Raw genomic sequence first — 16,815 nt, 5'->3', positions numbered from 1 at the left:
CCGCGCGGGGACCGAGCGCTTCGCTGAGCTTCCGCGGTGGCTTCCGGAGCTTAGCTCAGCTGCCGTGCCCCCGAGGGGGTCGCTTTCCCCACCGAGCGCCGTGGCACGCTCCGTCCCTGCGGCACCCTGCTCCGTGCGGTCACCAGGTGGCTCTGCCGCACAGCTTGTGGTTAACTCGTGCTACGGGAGCCCTCTGGGTACAACTGGAGTCGTCGTCCTCGGCGACTCGGGTGCAGTGGAACTGATCCTCTTACTTGTGCTCCCTTTTCATGTGTCACTTAAGTCCTGCCCCAAGCGAGCTGGCAGCACAGGCACAGACCCGCTCGTGGGGAAGATTTCTTTTCTCCTGATTATACTCCGAATTGTATCTGTTGCACGTTACGCCCATTGCTTCTTGTCCCGGGGAAGAGCCTGGCTACGGTTCCATCCCCATGATAGCCAGCCTTCTGCCAGTAGCAGCAGTTAGATCCCGCTCTGTATCAGATCTGGCAATGTGCTCACATAGGCCTCGTGGACTCAGAAAGCCGGGCTAAAGATCTTACCCCCTCTTGCCTTTTTCCTGGCTAAAAAATGGTTCCTCACTACTGGTTATCCACTGGACTCCGGTGAGTTTGCTCCCGTCTCTCTCTTGCTGGAGAAAACACAGCGGGCACAGTGGACCAGACACAGCTTTATCAGTGCCATGTGGAGGGGAATAATCATTTGTCTTTATCCATTTCACCACAGTTTCACAGTAAACAATGTACTGTTGGCTTGCTTTTTTTTTTTTTTTTTCCCCTCATGCTTTTTTCTGCCCCAGAGTGGCAAAATTAGAGAGAAAAATAGGTTGAAAAAACTGCTGTCTTGAAAGAGGACAAGTTTCCCTGTATGACAAGCAGTGCAGCAGAAGTCAGAATGCAGAAGTTAGCACAGTTAAGGGATGAAAATAATAAAGTAATGGTTTAACAGAAACCTCACAAAGCTCAGAAAAGCAAATGCCTTGCACCTGAGGTGAAAGACAATGTCTTAGGGGCACTAGGAACGCTAAGCTTCCCTTCAGATGTCCACAGTGAAACAGCGAGAAGCCACAGTTTAACACTGTCACATGAGAAATTTCAATTAGACTGAAGGGCTGTTCATCATGGAAAGGGGTACTTAGCCTGGGAAATCTTCAGCCTCAGAGGTGTTCAGAAGACACCTTGACAGGGCTGACAAGAAAGTGAGAAAAATGGGAATAAAGAGTAATCAGTGCAGTAAGGAAGTGTGGAAGAAGGGGAGGTTTCAACTCTGGCTTCCACAAATACCTTACAGGCAGTGCAGAGTGTGGAGAGTAGGGCAGGGTGGTCAGCAGGGGGTTAGAAACCCTTGTAGAAAGCCTCTTTGAGTTTATAGAAAGGACGTCATGTTCACCCTAACTGGTCGCTGTTAGCCAAACTTTTTGTAAAGCCCAAGAACTGACAATATCCATCTGTTTAATTGTGCAAATGTATGGGTTTCAAACTCATTTCCCAAGTTGATGAAGTCTCTGTGCGCATACTGACTCTTATCATTCCCCTGGTTGTATTTGACAGGGAATGGGCTGCAGTACCTGTAGATATGAAAGTGCAGAGCCAGATCAGAGAGACAGGCCTGCTGGCATCACTCCTGAGTGAGTCCACTCCATAAGCAAACTTTCTGCCATGTTTGATAAAATTAAATAATCCTATAGATTTAATACTTCTTCTGGAGTTATAACCTCTTTTCTCTATCCTGCTGCTGAGGATAATCCACAAATTAGTTTAAAAGTGATGAATACAAGAAAGATCCAAAGAGGTCATGGAAACAATAAAACACGGACAAAAATTCTGGCTTGTTAGTTTTTATGTACCCACAAGTGGGAAACTATAACAGGGACAGATAGCCATATGTTTGTGTCTTAAACATCATCCTTCAACATCCATGTATCTCTTCCCCTTTTCCTGTTCTTCCCCTCCCTTCTCACCCCTTTTCTGTAAAAAATGAGGTCGTACATGGAGGATTATGAGATTCCATGACCTTGCTACAGAGGTGAGGCTGTAACTTGGCATCAGCCATGCCACTGTTTCTGTAGCATACCTCACCTCTTATTGGGCCGTTTGTTCTCTACTGAGATTGCAGGTGGGACATAGAGCATTGGATTTAGCTTTCTGCATGCATCAGTGCATCTGTGGCTCAAGCACAGCTCTGTCTCCTGGCGGATGCAGGCTCCTCTTACTTTTAGAAAGGCAAAACCCCTGGTTTTGTAGGCCACATTTGCAGTCAGCAGAAATGGCTTTGGACTGTTTTGATCTGTCTCTGGTAGTGTCCTCTTGAAGTCATCCACTGGTCCATCCACAAGTCCGATCTATGATTTCAGACAAAGAGGGAATTAAGGCTTTCCCTTAATTAAGGGAATTTGCTGGGCTGGATAAACTTCTAGGTCCTTAATTTTCTTGAGTGGCTGAGGTAACAAATCCACGAAACACTGTGTTAGTGCAGAGTAACTCATTTGAGATGCCTACTCTGTGAAATGAGAAAAAATCACTTGCAATCACTTTGCTATATGTGCAACAAAATAGATTTAGATTTTCTTGCTTCTGTAATTTTACTACTGTCATATAAGGGCTTCAGGTCAGAGCACAGTGCTGATTTTGAGGCCATCATCAGGCCATGATGAATGCCATTATTTTTTAGGGTTGCTTTTTTTTTTTTTTTTTAGCATTCAGGGCACTGCTGTGTTTAGGGAGAGAAGGAGGAGGAGGAGACATCACCAAAAATCTTTCTTTACTGTCTTGGAAGTATATAGTGATTCTGTGACACTGCATCATTGCTCACTGTGAAACTTAAGGTTCCTGTTGGCTCAATATATTAATAAAGGAATGTAGCTGCTGAAGCCCCTGCAAATTTGTTTTATTGTTTGTGTTCATGCAGACCACAGCTGTACAAGACCCCATCCAAGTTCTTCACAAACTCTAGACTTACTTTCTATATCTGTCTCCTCCGCATGAAGAATGGACAAGGGAATCTTGTGCTTCATCTTGCCAGTGCCTCTTTTCATAGGCAATCCAAGGAGCCTATCCTGATTTAAATGGCTATGGGAGAGGAGTAGGTTACTGAGGGGGGAGGTGACTATCTGGAGAGTATGTAGAACTGGAACTTAGGATTCAGCACTGACAGGGAGAAAGAGTCAGAATAAAATTAGATCTGGATGAAGCTTGCATCTGGGATGAGGAAAAAGCAAGCTAAGCTGAGGGAAAAGCATGGAGAGGACAGGGAAAAATTTAACTAACAGAGATGAACAGCCTGTGAAGAACCTCCTAGGACAGCGTGCAGAGGTGGGTGTCAGGGGCTATATACAGTGGTTTTGAGGCAGTGTGCAGACAGGTCTTTGAGAGATTTCTCTGTCCTATTTTAACCACTATCAACAAAACTAGCCTGGGTCACAACAGCTAGGATGAGGATGTGCTGCAAGCAAGAAACTCACTGAATCATTATGTTAGCAGAAAGGGAAATAGGCAACTTTCTGCCGAGGTCACAGAGGATCAGATATTTTACTTGCTACTTATCCTTGATTCCCTGCTGATGGTTTTGACCTCATTAATGTTGGGTTTTCTTTCCTTTTAATATTTATTCCCTTTGTTTTATGCACTGACTCAGTGTTTCCAAATAGAAAAATATGAATTTTCTTAAGAAATCAGGAAAACCCTTTTTTCCTTCCATCTTCATGGAGGAGATAAGCCAGCCAGGCGTGTTAGAGATGATAATTTTATGAGAAACTGAACACTACCACTCTTTGTAGCATCTTCCAGAAAGGTTATAGCCACACAGCTCTGACTCATCGTAAGAAAAGATTTGTCTTACACAATGAAGGATGTGGGAGCACTTTGAGAAACTAGTATGTGATCACATAAATTAGGAATGCATATGCCTCAGACTGGAGTCTTATTGCATTGACAACCTTAATGGAAGCATGTATAAACCTCGATGGCATGATTTTGCCTCTTTTAAATTATTAATTTACTAATTATTAATTAACGTAGCTTCTCACGTAGTTTCAGTGAATTGTAAAATGCATATGACCTAGCTGTTTTACAACACCACAAATCTAGACAAATGCAAAAAAATGCCGTATGTTTATTTAATTTAAATATATACCTTAATATAACTGGTCTTCTGCATGAATAGTTAACATTATGCAGATATGTGCCCACAAAAAATGCAGCTACCTTTTTTTTTCCCACTAACTTCAATATTCTTTTTCTTAATTAATAGCTATTTGCCTTCCTACCAATTATTAATATTTACATACATGCCAATTTCGACCATTGTAGCAGACTAGCTGGGTCAGGTTCATATGAAAATACACAATTCCCTTGTGATGCAAAGACCTGCACAATATATCAGCACACACTTCTTTTACTTCTGTCATGTCCATTTTAAAATGAGATTGTGACTTGAAACGTCAATGGTAGAGTTTTTGTTTTGCCCATTTCCAAGCAAAAAATGTTTCACTGTTATTTGTGTTGTATTTTTCATCACTGTTTTCCAGTTCTTAAAATTCCAGTTAAAAACATAATGCTGTGTTCCCTAGAGGCATCAGAGGCAAGATGACATACTGTTTTCTTTTTCTCCCCATTCTCAGTTAGACAATAAAACTGACTAGGCATGTTCTTCAAGTAAATCCTTTATCCCAAGTACAGTGAAGTCAATTATGATTCATCTGTAGGTGCTTCTTTCTCTTGACAGTATAAAGGAGTCTTTCACATGAGCTTTGCTAAAACACTTTGCCTATGGCCTGTTGAAACTTGAATGTTTTTCTTCAGGCCAAAACAAGCTCTGGAGCATGCTGTGCTGATTGTGAAGTGGAGGGTATAATGGAGTTTTACACCTTCATTTACAGTCCAGCCCCAGTTGTAGCTGGCTGGTGAGGTTTTCTAGAGTATTAGTGGCAGGTCTTTTGGCTTGCGCAGTAGTATTTTGGTCTGGGCTTATGGGCACTGGCTGGATTAAAGGTTGTCCTTTTCTTTATGGTCTTAGACCTAACCTGGTCCAGGGCTAAGCCTGATGAAGAGTTAGCTGCTTTTACTTCAAATTCACTTGGTAAGTAGCTATGAGAGATAGTTAGGAGTCCTTAGTGGTTCTCACTGGAGGGTGTCCATAATAAGATATAGCAAAATAGTGCATGCTAACTACTGTTGGTACCCTCAGAGACACGTGACACTAATTTTCCCTTTCTTTTTTTTTTTTTTTTTTTTTTTCCCCTAAATGCACTTCTCAAGCATAAGATGAGGAGCAGCAGCAGCCTCTGCCCATAGGTTTGCAGTCCCAGAATAGATTTCCGACAAAGTGGTCTCCAGAGCAGATGATCAAACATTTTTTCCCATGCGAGAGCATTAGGTCCATTCTTATGTGGACTTTGCCTGGTCTACACCCTTTGAAGTTTATCTAGGACTTGCTGAGAGAGGAGGAAGAGAGAGAGATGGGAGGCAGCTAAAAGCTCTGTTCCCCTCCCTTTTCCCAAAAGTCATCTGATTTCTCGCAAATCTCTAATACGGACCAGATCTGTGCACTCCCCCACACAGCCGGAGCCAACAGGGTTGTGCAACTCGTTCTGGAAATTCCCTCTTCTGCTGAAAGCCGGTAAGCTTTTTTTCTGAATCACAACCGACCGGGAACGCTGGAACATCACACTGCTAGGGGGTGCTGCAACATTGCAGATGGAAGCTCTCTTCCCCATTCCACAGGCTTGGATACTTTTGGAGTGAAAAGGAAGGAAAAAGAAAAAAAAAAAAAAGAGAAGAGAGAAAGAGAACATAAGGGAAAAGAAGAACACATGGACTAGGGAGAGAAGGTAAATATTGCAAGCTTTAGAAACGGGAAACAAAAATAGTCCTGAGTGTCGCTGTCTGACAACTAGAAGGCTCAGTGCGTGCTGCCCCCAGGTTGCGGTGCTGGGGAGAACGAATTGGGTCCCTTGGTTGGGAGGTGCTTTCTGTCAGTTTGTTAGGCCCTGTAATGTTCTTTGGAGGCACTGGTGGACATAAAGGGAGGACATGAGTTCCTCTGAATAACAACCTAGAGATTACTGCACCATTTTGTCATCAGTGAGACCAGCATCCATCCTCAGTGCTTGGGGTTGCTGTATGCAGGAAGGAGTAGTGAATAATCTTGCATTTAAGGCAAATCATTGGTGAATTTTCTGCAAGCTTAGTGTGTTAGTCCTTGACGTGTGTAACAGGCATGTTCTGTTAACAGAACAGAAGATGTAACAGGCATGCTCTGTACAGGTGACATTAATCAATCCCACTGTTTTTTTTTGTCCCAGGCAAAGTCCAATCCCTGAATGTTTTCAGGAAAGAAGATCAGCTTTTTCCAGATGTGGTAAGTTTCTGAATCTCCATGGGGCAGGCTTATTCATAATTTCATTTTATAAATGGTGTTCTTCTTTTAATCTGATGATTCTGGAATCTGAATGCGTCTGTTCCCCAAGCAGCCTTCAAAACAGGATAGTGAGGCAAGAAATATGATTTAAGACCCTTCTATGCAATTTCTGCAACATTACCATTCCTCTACAGCTGGAGAGAAGCGAAGATCAGCATGGAAGTTGTGCTCTTTCAGTTTGAAATTCTGCAGGAGAAGACAAGCCCCACATCTGGTTGTTGGACCTCTAAAGACAGGAACAATACTGTTTGCTACACACAGCCAAAACTAGCCTTTTCACTAGGGACTGTGCATATGGAGATGCAGAAGACTTCTGCAATGTAATTTTTCTTCCTCTTTTCTCAGGTACCTTATCTTCTTCTGTCATCCTGTCTGGGCTGATACAGCCTCCATGTATGGTGAGATCTTGTCACCCAATTATCCTCAGGTGTACCCAAATGATCTGCAGGAATCTTGGGAAATCCAGGTCCCTCCAGGATATGGCATTCGCCTTTATTTCACGCATATAGATCTTGAACCTTCACAGAACTGCGAATATGACTCTGTAAAGGTACTGTCCCTCCCTATTCTCATCAAGAGAGAAAAAGACAAGAAGTCGAGGTATAGCGTATAGCAGCAGGGCTGCATACAAAGCTCAAGGCTGGAAGAAGAGATGCATTCTTTCTGTTATGATCCCAAATAAGCCCAAATGACTGGAAATATCTGTGCTAACAGTCTCTACGTTGATGTAAGTTTACTTCAGAATTATATGAGCACTGTCTGTCGACTGAGCACAATATCTGTACTGCACTTCCTGTGTTCGTCTCATATCCATTGGAAGAGCCCACTAACACCTCCATATTGTATTCAGAATTAGTCCATGAGTGAACATAAACAATTAATGAAAGTGGAGATTGATTGGTAATGACTAAAGTTAAAAACAATCAAGAGATCTGTGCGTGGATAGTGGCTACTCAGAAAAAAAATGCAGTGGCCTATTGTCCCAATCTTTGCACCTATTTAAAATGTAAAACATTTGTTATCTGAAAAACCACAACAGGTATCTCAAAGCAGGGAAGTCAGTAAGAGGAAACGTTCCTCAAGGATCTTACATACGGCAAGAAATTTGTTCTCTAGGGATTCTGTTCAGTTTTACCTTGGCTGACTGTCTTCTGCCCTTGACCATCTCTGGATGAAAAAGTAGCTTTAGGCCTTCTGCTAACTGTGATGTGGCTGTGCCCTAAGAGATAAATCTAAATGTCATGAGAAATGAATGCAACTTACTAGCTTTTGATTAGTCGTCTACAAACTAGAGGACTCAAGTACTGGTAATTACACATATTTCAGTAATGAGGCAACACCTTTCTGAATTCTGCAGATCCTGTCTGGTGGCCATGTTGAAGGTTTGCTCTGTGGGAAGAAGAAAACTCGTGCCCCTGGCTCCTCGATTGTGGAGGAATTTTATGTCCCTTATAACACCCTGACTATGACCTTCCAATCAGACTTTTCCAATGAGGAGCGTTTCACTGGTTTTGCAGCCTACTATGTTGCTGTAGGTAAGGTTAAAACAGACTTCTCTGAATCTCTGTAGTGTTCAAGAATAGGAGAGGGGGGGGGAAGCTGTACAAATAGGTTTCCTTATGAAAAAGTCTTATTTACAAGAAATCCAGACAGACAGGACTGCTTTCCAATGTGGTCAGTCTAAGTGCTGCCTTCAAGACATTTTTTCCTTGTTGTCTGCTAGTATTTACTTCACTTTCCCATCTTCCTCCTGCCCTTAGGGCCTGCTTCTAACCTGACATATTTTCTTCTCACACTTGCAGACTTAGATGAGTGCACGGATTTTGTGGAGGAACCTTGCAGTCATTACTGTAATAATTATATTGGAGGTTATTTCTGTACCTGCCCACCAGATTATTTCCTCTATGAAGATAAGAAAACATGTGGAGGTAAGAGATCTACATGAGTTGTGGTCAACAAAAAGAGTTAATTTAGGCCAAGTGGGATATTGTGCTTGAAAGACTTTCTCTGCTATCCTTCTCAGTCAGTCACAGCAGATATATTATAATGACAAGGGCATCCCAGTGCAAATCTGAACTGGTAGTAGACTGTGTCTGTGAATTTTTAGCATTCTTTTTGTGTGGTATCAAGAAAATTAAGGAAGTTTTATACAACATTCTCTAAGGACTGTGACAGAGATCCCTCAGCATACTGTATATCTTTTAATTCCTGACAAAACAAAGTAGTTCAAAGAAGATAAAAACACAAGGCTGCTTGGCTTGAATGGAAAAAAAACACACAAACTGCAAAGTCACAAATGAGACATACAGAAAGAGGTACAAAATGAGGACCTACAGAGGGTCTAAATCATAAGTGGAAGGTTAAAAAAAAAAAAAGATGGAGGGAGAAAGGGAGGACACTAAGCAAGGCGAACAAAATTAGTGATATGCTGAAGCTGTTCTCTAGGACACCAGGAAGTTGTCTTCCAAAGGATGGACAAGTAGGCATGCCAGGTGAAGCCACTCGAAGTTAAGGTCCCTCGTAAACTGAATAAGGAGTTGTGATTGCTTTCAGTTTCTTGGGAAAATGCAGTATTAGATGTGATTAGTGCTGGTGACTGGAGAGACCAGAGATACAGTGGAAGAAGGAAAGCTCATCTGCTTCATAATTGAACCATTTCCTTGTTGAGTCCTTTCTCTGCTCCTTAATCCTAGTGAACTGCAGTGGGAATGTCTTCACTGAGCCATCAGGGGAGATTGCTAGTCCAAACTATCCCAATCAGTACCCAGAGAACTCACAGTGCAAGTACCAAGTGGCTCTGAGGCCAGGCTACTTTGTGGCATTGACCATACGCAGTGAAGACTTTGATGTGGAACCAGCCGACTCAAAAGGGAGTTGCCACGACAGTTTAATAGTAGGTATGGGGTAGGGAGGAAGTCAGGATGCTCTGGGTTTCCCCAGAGACGTCCTCATATTCAGAAGACTCTTTGATTGTTTAACTTGAATTTCATCTATGCTGCCTTTTAAAGTTTTTGGGAATACTAAAAAATAAAGTTATTAGGAATCTCTCTGTGAATACATTTTGTATTTCATCACTTCTTCTTGTTCATTATTTTCCCAGCTTGTCTCTGGAAAGCAGCGTTATGGTCCCTATTGTGGCAGTAAATTCCCAGGTCCTCCTGAAATCAAAACTAGGAGCAACATTCTTGACATAATTTTCCAGACTGACCATGTGGTACAGCACAAAGGCTGGAAAATACGCTACTATGCTGAGCGTGAGTATACACTTAGGAATACATTCCCTCTGCTGATGAGCTAGGGAAAGACCTTCCCCCTGGTCAGATTCATGATACAACAACATGTTAACTTGCTCAGGCTGCTGGGTTTAATATTCACAGCTAAGGAGCTATTAACTAAACAGAGGATGCCTGTAAACTAGAGAGAATAATCACTATGAAGAAAGAAGTTTGTTACTTGAAGAAAAGTAAATCTTGAATCAGTTAATCATTGATTTCCTCTTATCTCTTCAAAGCCATAACCTGTCCCCTGAGTGTCATTCCCAATTCTGTTCTTGACCCAAAGAAGGACAGGTATATCTTCTCGGACAATGTGAAGGTGACATGTATGGAAGGCTATGAAATTGTGAGGGTAAGTTACACAAAAAAAGCATATGCCCTCTTTGCCCCTCCCAGCAGCTTCCTGCTGCTACTTCCCATCATCGAGCAAAAGGGCTCAATGTTTTTGCCACAACTGTATCAAGTGCAAACTTTTTCCAGCAACTGCAGCATCCTGAGGAACCTCCACTAGAGTGTCTATTTCAGATACATCTCATGGCCAGTGACTTATATGTGTCATGTTCTTTTCCATAGCAATATGACAGCATCACGACTTTTCACTCCAGTTGTCAGAACAACGGTGAATGGAGCAACTCTAATTTCAGCTGTATTCGTAAGTGACCTGTCTCTGTATCGTGGGAAACAGACTTTAATGGAGTAAAATGCACTAAACACACAATCTCCAGACTAGGAGAACAATGAAGGACTGGGATGTGGGCATGCTGAGAGGACAGAGGAAGTAAGCATGGATGACCATACAGGGATCAACAGAGCTGTGTGGTTTCCCATACTACAGAATAATCAGATTGTTTGGTGAAGATACCCCTTTGATTGTCTTTGATTGTTTGTTTCTTCTCTACAGCTGTGAACTGTGGTGATCCCAGTCCTATTGACAACGGTAAATATGACTACATCTCTGAACTTCATGAGCCTCTGTACCAAGCTACTGTCCGGTACTTCTGCAAAGCACCTTACTATACATTACAAAACAAAGGGGAAGGTAAGCGTTGTGTCTGCTGCAGAAACATATTTACTTCATGAAAGGCCTAAGAATTAGTACTGCCATTGTTCATGGAGCTGGTATGATATACACCATTAAGTCAAAGCTGTGAAAAGATTCTTCCTGGTGTGGGGCTGCAGGCAGTAGTTTTGTGTTCCTTTTGTGTTTAGCATACTGAAGTGATGTCTATAATAGGGGTGTTGACCTCAGATGTATTAGCAAGTCCTATCTTCATTTGTCTGGTATATGAACCACAAAGATTTTTACCACACATTTCTGATGGGGAAGTAAAGGACTTAAGAAGCCTATTAGATGAGGTTCCTCCCAAGCAGGAGCAGAAGCACCCTGGTGGAGTTCTCTGCTTTTAGAGAGATCTCACCAATATTTATCAAGCTGTGCTTGCTTTGGAAATGATAAGGTTAATATACTGTCTTATATAATAACAGTGCTTACGCTGTCTTCATCTTGATTGTATCTTTCTGGCGCTCTTTTCTTGTGTTTTCAAAGCGGTATATCAATGCTCAGCCAGTGGACAATGGATCAATGAAGAAATGGGAACAGAGCTACCAACATGTGTTGCAGGTACTATCAAAACCTGTGAATACATATGCACACATAGTGTGCTTCTTTCATTTACTCTGTTTCTGCATACCTTCAAGTGTGCACATTCAGTTCTTCAGATCTCTGACTGTTCTGTATGTAGCAAAAAGACTGACAGGTCAAAAGAGATGTCCAGCAATAGCAAGTCTTTCTTCCCTCAGTCTCTCCTAAACAATATTGAGAACTGTAGCTTTTCTTCAAACCCTCCTTGGGTTCAGTTTCCATCAATCACTGGTGATGCGACACTATAGGGAAAATTCACTACTCTCACTTGAAGTCTAAATCTAAATCCTAAGTGCCTTAGGAGCACATGTCCTTCGGTATTCAGCAATGCTTAACAGGTCTGAAAGCTTAAGCAATATCTCTATCCAAGACTTTCTTGTCCTCTCATTGTATTAATGGGAGAAACTGGGGAGGAAAGTGCATGGGTACTTTGTCTGCTCCTCATTGCTGGCAGTTATGGCTAAGTATTAACTTCCAGATCATAAAGAAAATTTAAAATTGTATGTATTCTGGACACTGTTCAGCTTAACAACCTCTCTTAATGGAGGCAAAATTCCTACCACTATCTGTACACGATGCCTCTTTGCTACTCCATACTCTTAAAACCTCATTTTAAAGTACAAGGCCCAGCTGAAGACTGTTCGACTCTCTTACAAGCCAGGTCAGTCAGTGACTTGGACTATACCAGTGCACAGTGCAAAAGTCAAATTGAAAGATGAAGCTCAAATAACATGCAACCAAAAAGAAGGTTACAAAGAATGTGAAGCCAGATTTTCTCAGAGGGACATAGAGACACAAGGCAATAAAAGGCAATGAGCACAAATTTAAACAAAGTAAATTCTGGTAGTGTTTATGGAAGAATGTTTCCCAGAGTACTGAAACCGTGGTTCAGGGAGGCTGGGTAATCACCACCCTTAGAAATGCTCAGAAGTCACCTAGCAGAGCCACCAAGCAACTTTGCTTTGCAGTTAGGAGGATGGGGAAGGGCAGTTAGGGGTGAGCAAGGGTTGAACCAGAGATGTCCAGAGGCCCCTTCTTCTGCTTCATTTGGATTGAAAGCTACTTACCAGCTATATTTCTTACCTTAGTCTCTGACAATATGACTAAGGGTTCAGTTCAAAGCAGACAATGTGAAAAGCAATCAATTTCCTATCTGTGTAATAATGACCAGCCTCATTTTTGCCCATATGCCACATTCTGCATAACCTGATGGAACATTTTATTCAAAGAACACAGAGCATTTCTGCACCCACAGGACTCAGATAAGATCTCCACTGACCTATTGCTTAAGATTTTACATACTAAAAAATGGAAAGGGAAAATGAAAAACCATCAATAACACATATGAACACCTAATCTGAGACTATCTGTAGTTCACACATATGCACAAAACAAATCCTTTCAAAGAGTAGTGTCTTTAATTCTTCTAAGTATTTAAAATATATTTTTTATAATATTTGAAAAAAATATTTATTTTTACCTACAGGACATAAGTCAGCAAAGCAAAAATGCTAACTGCAACACAATGAAATTTTGAGCTTAAGCAAAACCAGCGCTGATTGGTTGACAACAGCTGTGAAATTTAGCGTTACAGAACAAGAATTTGAGAATGAGCATTTTCAGCCTATATTGAATGTTTGATAGGATTTTTGCTTGAATTTTCTTGAATTTCTCTGTAAATGCTCCCTTCAAATTCTATGAATTCTATGACATAGAATATAAACAGAAATTTGTTGCTCAGAATCAAAAATGATTTAGAAGATACAAGTGAGGACTATGGGCATTTTACTATTACCAGATAAACCTCTAACTGCTAGTTCTCCCATCTGGTTCTTTTTTCTTTTCCTTCTAGTCTGTGGCATACCTAGTAATCCTATCCGAGAGACAGGAAAGATTTTTGGAGGAACTCGTGCAGAAAAAGGCAACTTTCCCTGGCAGGTGTATTTTGAACACCCAAGAGGAGCTGGTGTGCTCATCTCTGAAAGATGGGTAATGACTGCAGCTCATGTGCTGGATGGATATGACATGCCTAGAATGTTTGCTGGGACAATAAATATTGGTGGAAGAGCTTTATACGAAGAAGGCAAGCAGCTGGTTCCAGAGGCATCATTCATCCATCCAGGCTGGAAGAGGCTGCCCACAGGCTCTCACAGGACTGATTTTGATAATGATATTGCACTACTGAAGCTGAAGGAACCTGTGGAGATGGGTCCAAACATCTCACCCCTCTGTCTTCCTGGTAAATCACCTGAATATGAGCTACAAATAGGGACTCTAGGCTATATTGCTGGCTGGGGATGGAGAGAGAAAGGAAGACTGCCCAATTATCTTTGGAAGGCCCAGATTCCTGTGGTGGATATGGACAAGTGCCGTTCTGTGAAACCAGAGGGCTCTGCTGATTCCAGTGCATACCGATTCACCGACAATATGATCTGTGCTGGTGGTAGCAAGGACAGCTGTAAGGGAGACAGTGGTGGAGCTTATTCCATCCAAGATCCTCTTAATAGCAGCCAGTCCTATGTGGCTGGGTTGATCTCCTGGGGACCAAAATGTGGTACCTTTGGTCTCTACACCAAGGTAGTGCGTTATTTGGACTGGATTACTGAGACTATGAATAAACATGAGATGAAGCCCAGCAGAATTAGCTGATGAGCTCTTTCTCCCTTTAGCACAGTCACTCTTCTTAAATGTAATGGTTACGTATTCTGGTAGTAAGACTGGCTATGATTCTGTTCACTTTTCATGTATAACAGGGTAACTCACTGTGTCTGTGCGGAGTGAGTAGAGAGTCAGGAATATGTATTGTTTTTTCCCTCTGTCACTGTGGCTGGTAAGGGAATTTCACTTTCTTCCACGCATTCCTATGAGGAAGCATAAGAGGAAGATGCTACTCTGTATAAGGAGGCTCCTTCTGTTTCCTTTGTTTTTCTGTTTCATTTTTCCCACTTGATGAAGACATACCCATGCCCTACCTGACAGGGAGATCACAATGAAGAAGAGAGAGAATAATTGTTAGTCCCAGGATAGGTTCAAAGCCTAGTTTCTGATTTCTGTATTTCCTATATTGTTCATAATATCTAATGGCATTAAAGAATGTCCAAACTTGCTTCCTATGTGTGCATTGTCCTTCTCCTTCTCAGTCTAGACCTAGATCTCCCTGAAATTAAATCAGGTACTGAGTCACATACTGAACCAACATATTGCCAGCTTTTGTCAAGCTCTAACTTACTCTACCTTACTTCTCTACGTAAGAGTTTCTGTGAAGTTCTTCTGAGTTAGTTGCAGCACACTGACCAACCACCACCAGCAACAGAACCTCACTTCAGTCTTCTGAATCAGTATAAGCAGAACAGAATATCTTCAAAACTCTTATTTAACTGTACCTAGGGCTTATTTTTTCAAACTTTATTGTGTGAGATAAGAAATAAAGATTGCCTGATTTTGGGAAGGTAGTATTATGGGAGAAGATAATCTAATATGTGTTAAGAGTGTCTTCTGCTCCAGAACACTACTTGAAATCCAAATCCCTCACATTAATCTTTTGACTAAGATGGTCAGGGGACTGGTGCAGATAGCATATGAAGAAAGATGATAGAAATTGTTCAGTTTGAAAACAAAGAAGTTAAGAAAGGGATCTGACTACTGTCTTCAGCTACCTAAAAGGGGATTAGACAGCAGGCTCTTCAAAAAGGTAAAGAGAGAGAAGAGACAATAGGCACTGAAACATGTACCATAGAAGACTGGGGAACATCTGTCATACTGAATATCTGCACAGCTTGCCCAGGAAAGACCCCGAAGTTGCAAAGTTAGTCCTACCATCATCAGAATATTGGATGCTGTTTCTTGCAGCTTAAATTTTTCTGAAAGTCTAGTAACTGGTGAGGATGATGTGTGCATCTTCTGGGAGACTTCATATAGACTTCTGCACTCAACTCAAGCACATTCCATTTCTCAGTGTGTGTAACTAGTAAAATGTTATTTTATTGCACGGTTGCAACTGCATGTTCCAACTTTAATCTAGTTTTACAGTCATTCTTCCATGTTGCTATTGTACATGGGCCCATCTCATCTTTCATCTTATGGAGCGCAAAAGGGAATCATTCCTTTTGCACAGTTAAGACTGCAATTTTAGCCCACCTGCAGAATCTGGTTGACATTAAATTGAATCAGAGTCAGCTGTGTGCCCTGGTGGCCAATAGGGCCAACCATACCCTGACGTGCATCAGGCCCAGCATTGACAGTGGCAAGAGGAAAAGGGATTGTCCCACTTTGCTCTGCTCTAGTGTAGCCTCACTTTAGGCACTGTGTGCAGTTTTGGGGACCACAATATAAGAAGGATGTCAAACTATTAGAGAGAATCCAAAGGAGGGCTACAGAGATGGTGAAGGGTCTGGAGGAGCAGCTCAAGTCCCTTAGCTCAACACAGAGGAGGCTGCTGGGAAGCCTCATGGTGGCCAGCAGCAAGGGGAGCAAAGGAGTAGTGCTGAACTCTACTCTCTGGTGACAGCAGCAGGGCTGAGGGAATGGAACTGTGTCAGGGGAGGAGCAGGTGGGGGATAGGGAAAGGTTCTTCACCAGAGGGTGATGGGCCCTGGAACAGGCTGCTCATGGCAGGAGGCATGGCCCCAAGCAGCTGGAGTTCAAGAAGCATTTAAACACCGCTCTCAGGCATATAGTCTCATTTTTGGGTGATCCTAGGGGCCAGGGGTTGGACGCAGTTTCTACAGAAACTGAGGGAAAATTGTCTATCTTCCTTGTCAGATTCACAGATTTTCCTAGTTCTCTGCAAAGCAAAAGACAATTATGATGGCTTCTCCGTATTTTTTCCTAATTTTTACAATGACTGAAGAATTGAATATTTTGTTGTTTTTGTCACCTGAACTCACTGAGCATCGCAGAAATTTTGTTTCTGGAATATGGAATATTCCCTAACTGCATATGCCTCAGTCTCCATTCCCTCTCCAAAGACTGGGGTTAGTTCACTGCTTCTGTGGAACTGGACATCTTAAGTACTTAACAGCCAGCTGAACATCATTCAGCAATGTGCCCAGGTGGCCAAGAGAGCCAGCGGCATCCTGGCTGGTATCAGAAACAGCGCAGTCAGCAGGAGCACCATGGAGGTGGCTCTGGTGAGGCTGCACCTCAAGCACTGTGCTCAGTTTTGGACCACTCACTACTAGAAAGATATTGAGCTTCTGGAGCATGTCCAAAGAAGGGCAACAAAGCTGGTGAAGGGACTGGAACAGGTTTTATGAAGAGCAGCTGAGGGAACTCGGATTGTTCATTCTGGAGAAGAAAAGGCGCAGGGGACACATTCTGGCTTTCTACAATTACCTGAAAGGAGACCGTGGTGAGGTGGGGTTCAGCCTCCTTTCCCAGGTAGCTAGAGATAGCATAAGAGGTAATGGCCTTAAGTTGCACCAGGGGAAGTTCAGATTGGATAGTTGGAAAAATTTCTCAGAAAGTGTGGTGAATTACTGG

The 16,815-nt window shown here is 42.3% G+C and overlaps 1 protein-coding gene across 1 annotated transcript; it reads left to right on the top strand.

Annotated features, from left to right (window-relative positions):
* Positions 1-6,352: 6,352 nt before the first annotated feature.
* On the top strand, positions 6,353-13,983 carry C1S (complement C1s; the record flags this gene model as incomplete). The annotated part of the gene is made up of 11 exons (XM_079550197.1): positions 6,353-6,357; positions 6,763-6,967; positions 7,775-7,952; positions 8,220-8,345; positions 9,111-9,310; positions 9,518-9,671; positions 9,929-10,044; positions 10,266-10,344; positions 10,594-10,731; positions 11,239-11,313; positions 13,187-13,983. 11 exons carry the CDS (start codon positions 6,353-6,355, stop codon positions 13,981-13,983), a joined length of 2,073 nt encoding a protein of 690 aa, XP_079406323.1.
* Between the last annotated feature and the right edge of the window lie 2,832 nt (positions 13,984-16,815).

The sequence above is a fragment of the Tetrao urogallus genome (genome assembly GCF_951394365.1).
Source record: "Tetrao urogallus genome assembly, chromosome: 1".
NCBI classification, from domain to species: Eukaryota; Metazoa; Chordata; class Aves; order Galliformes; family Phasianidae; genus Tetrao; species Tetrao urogallus.
Note: the sequence above shows the minus strand (reverse complement) of the source record. Positions and strands in the feature narration are given on the sequence as shown.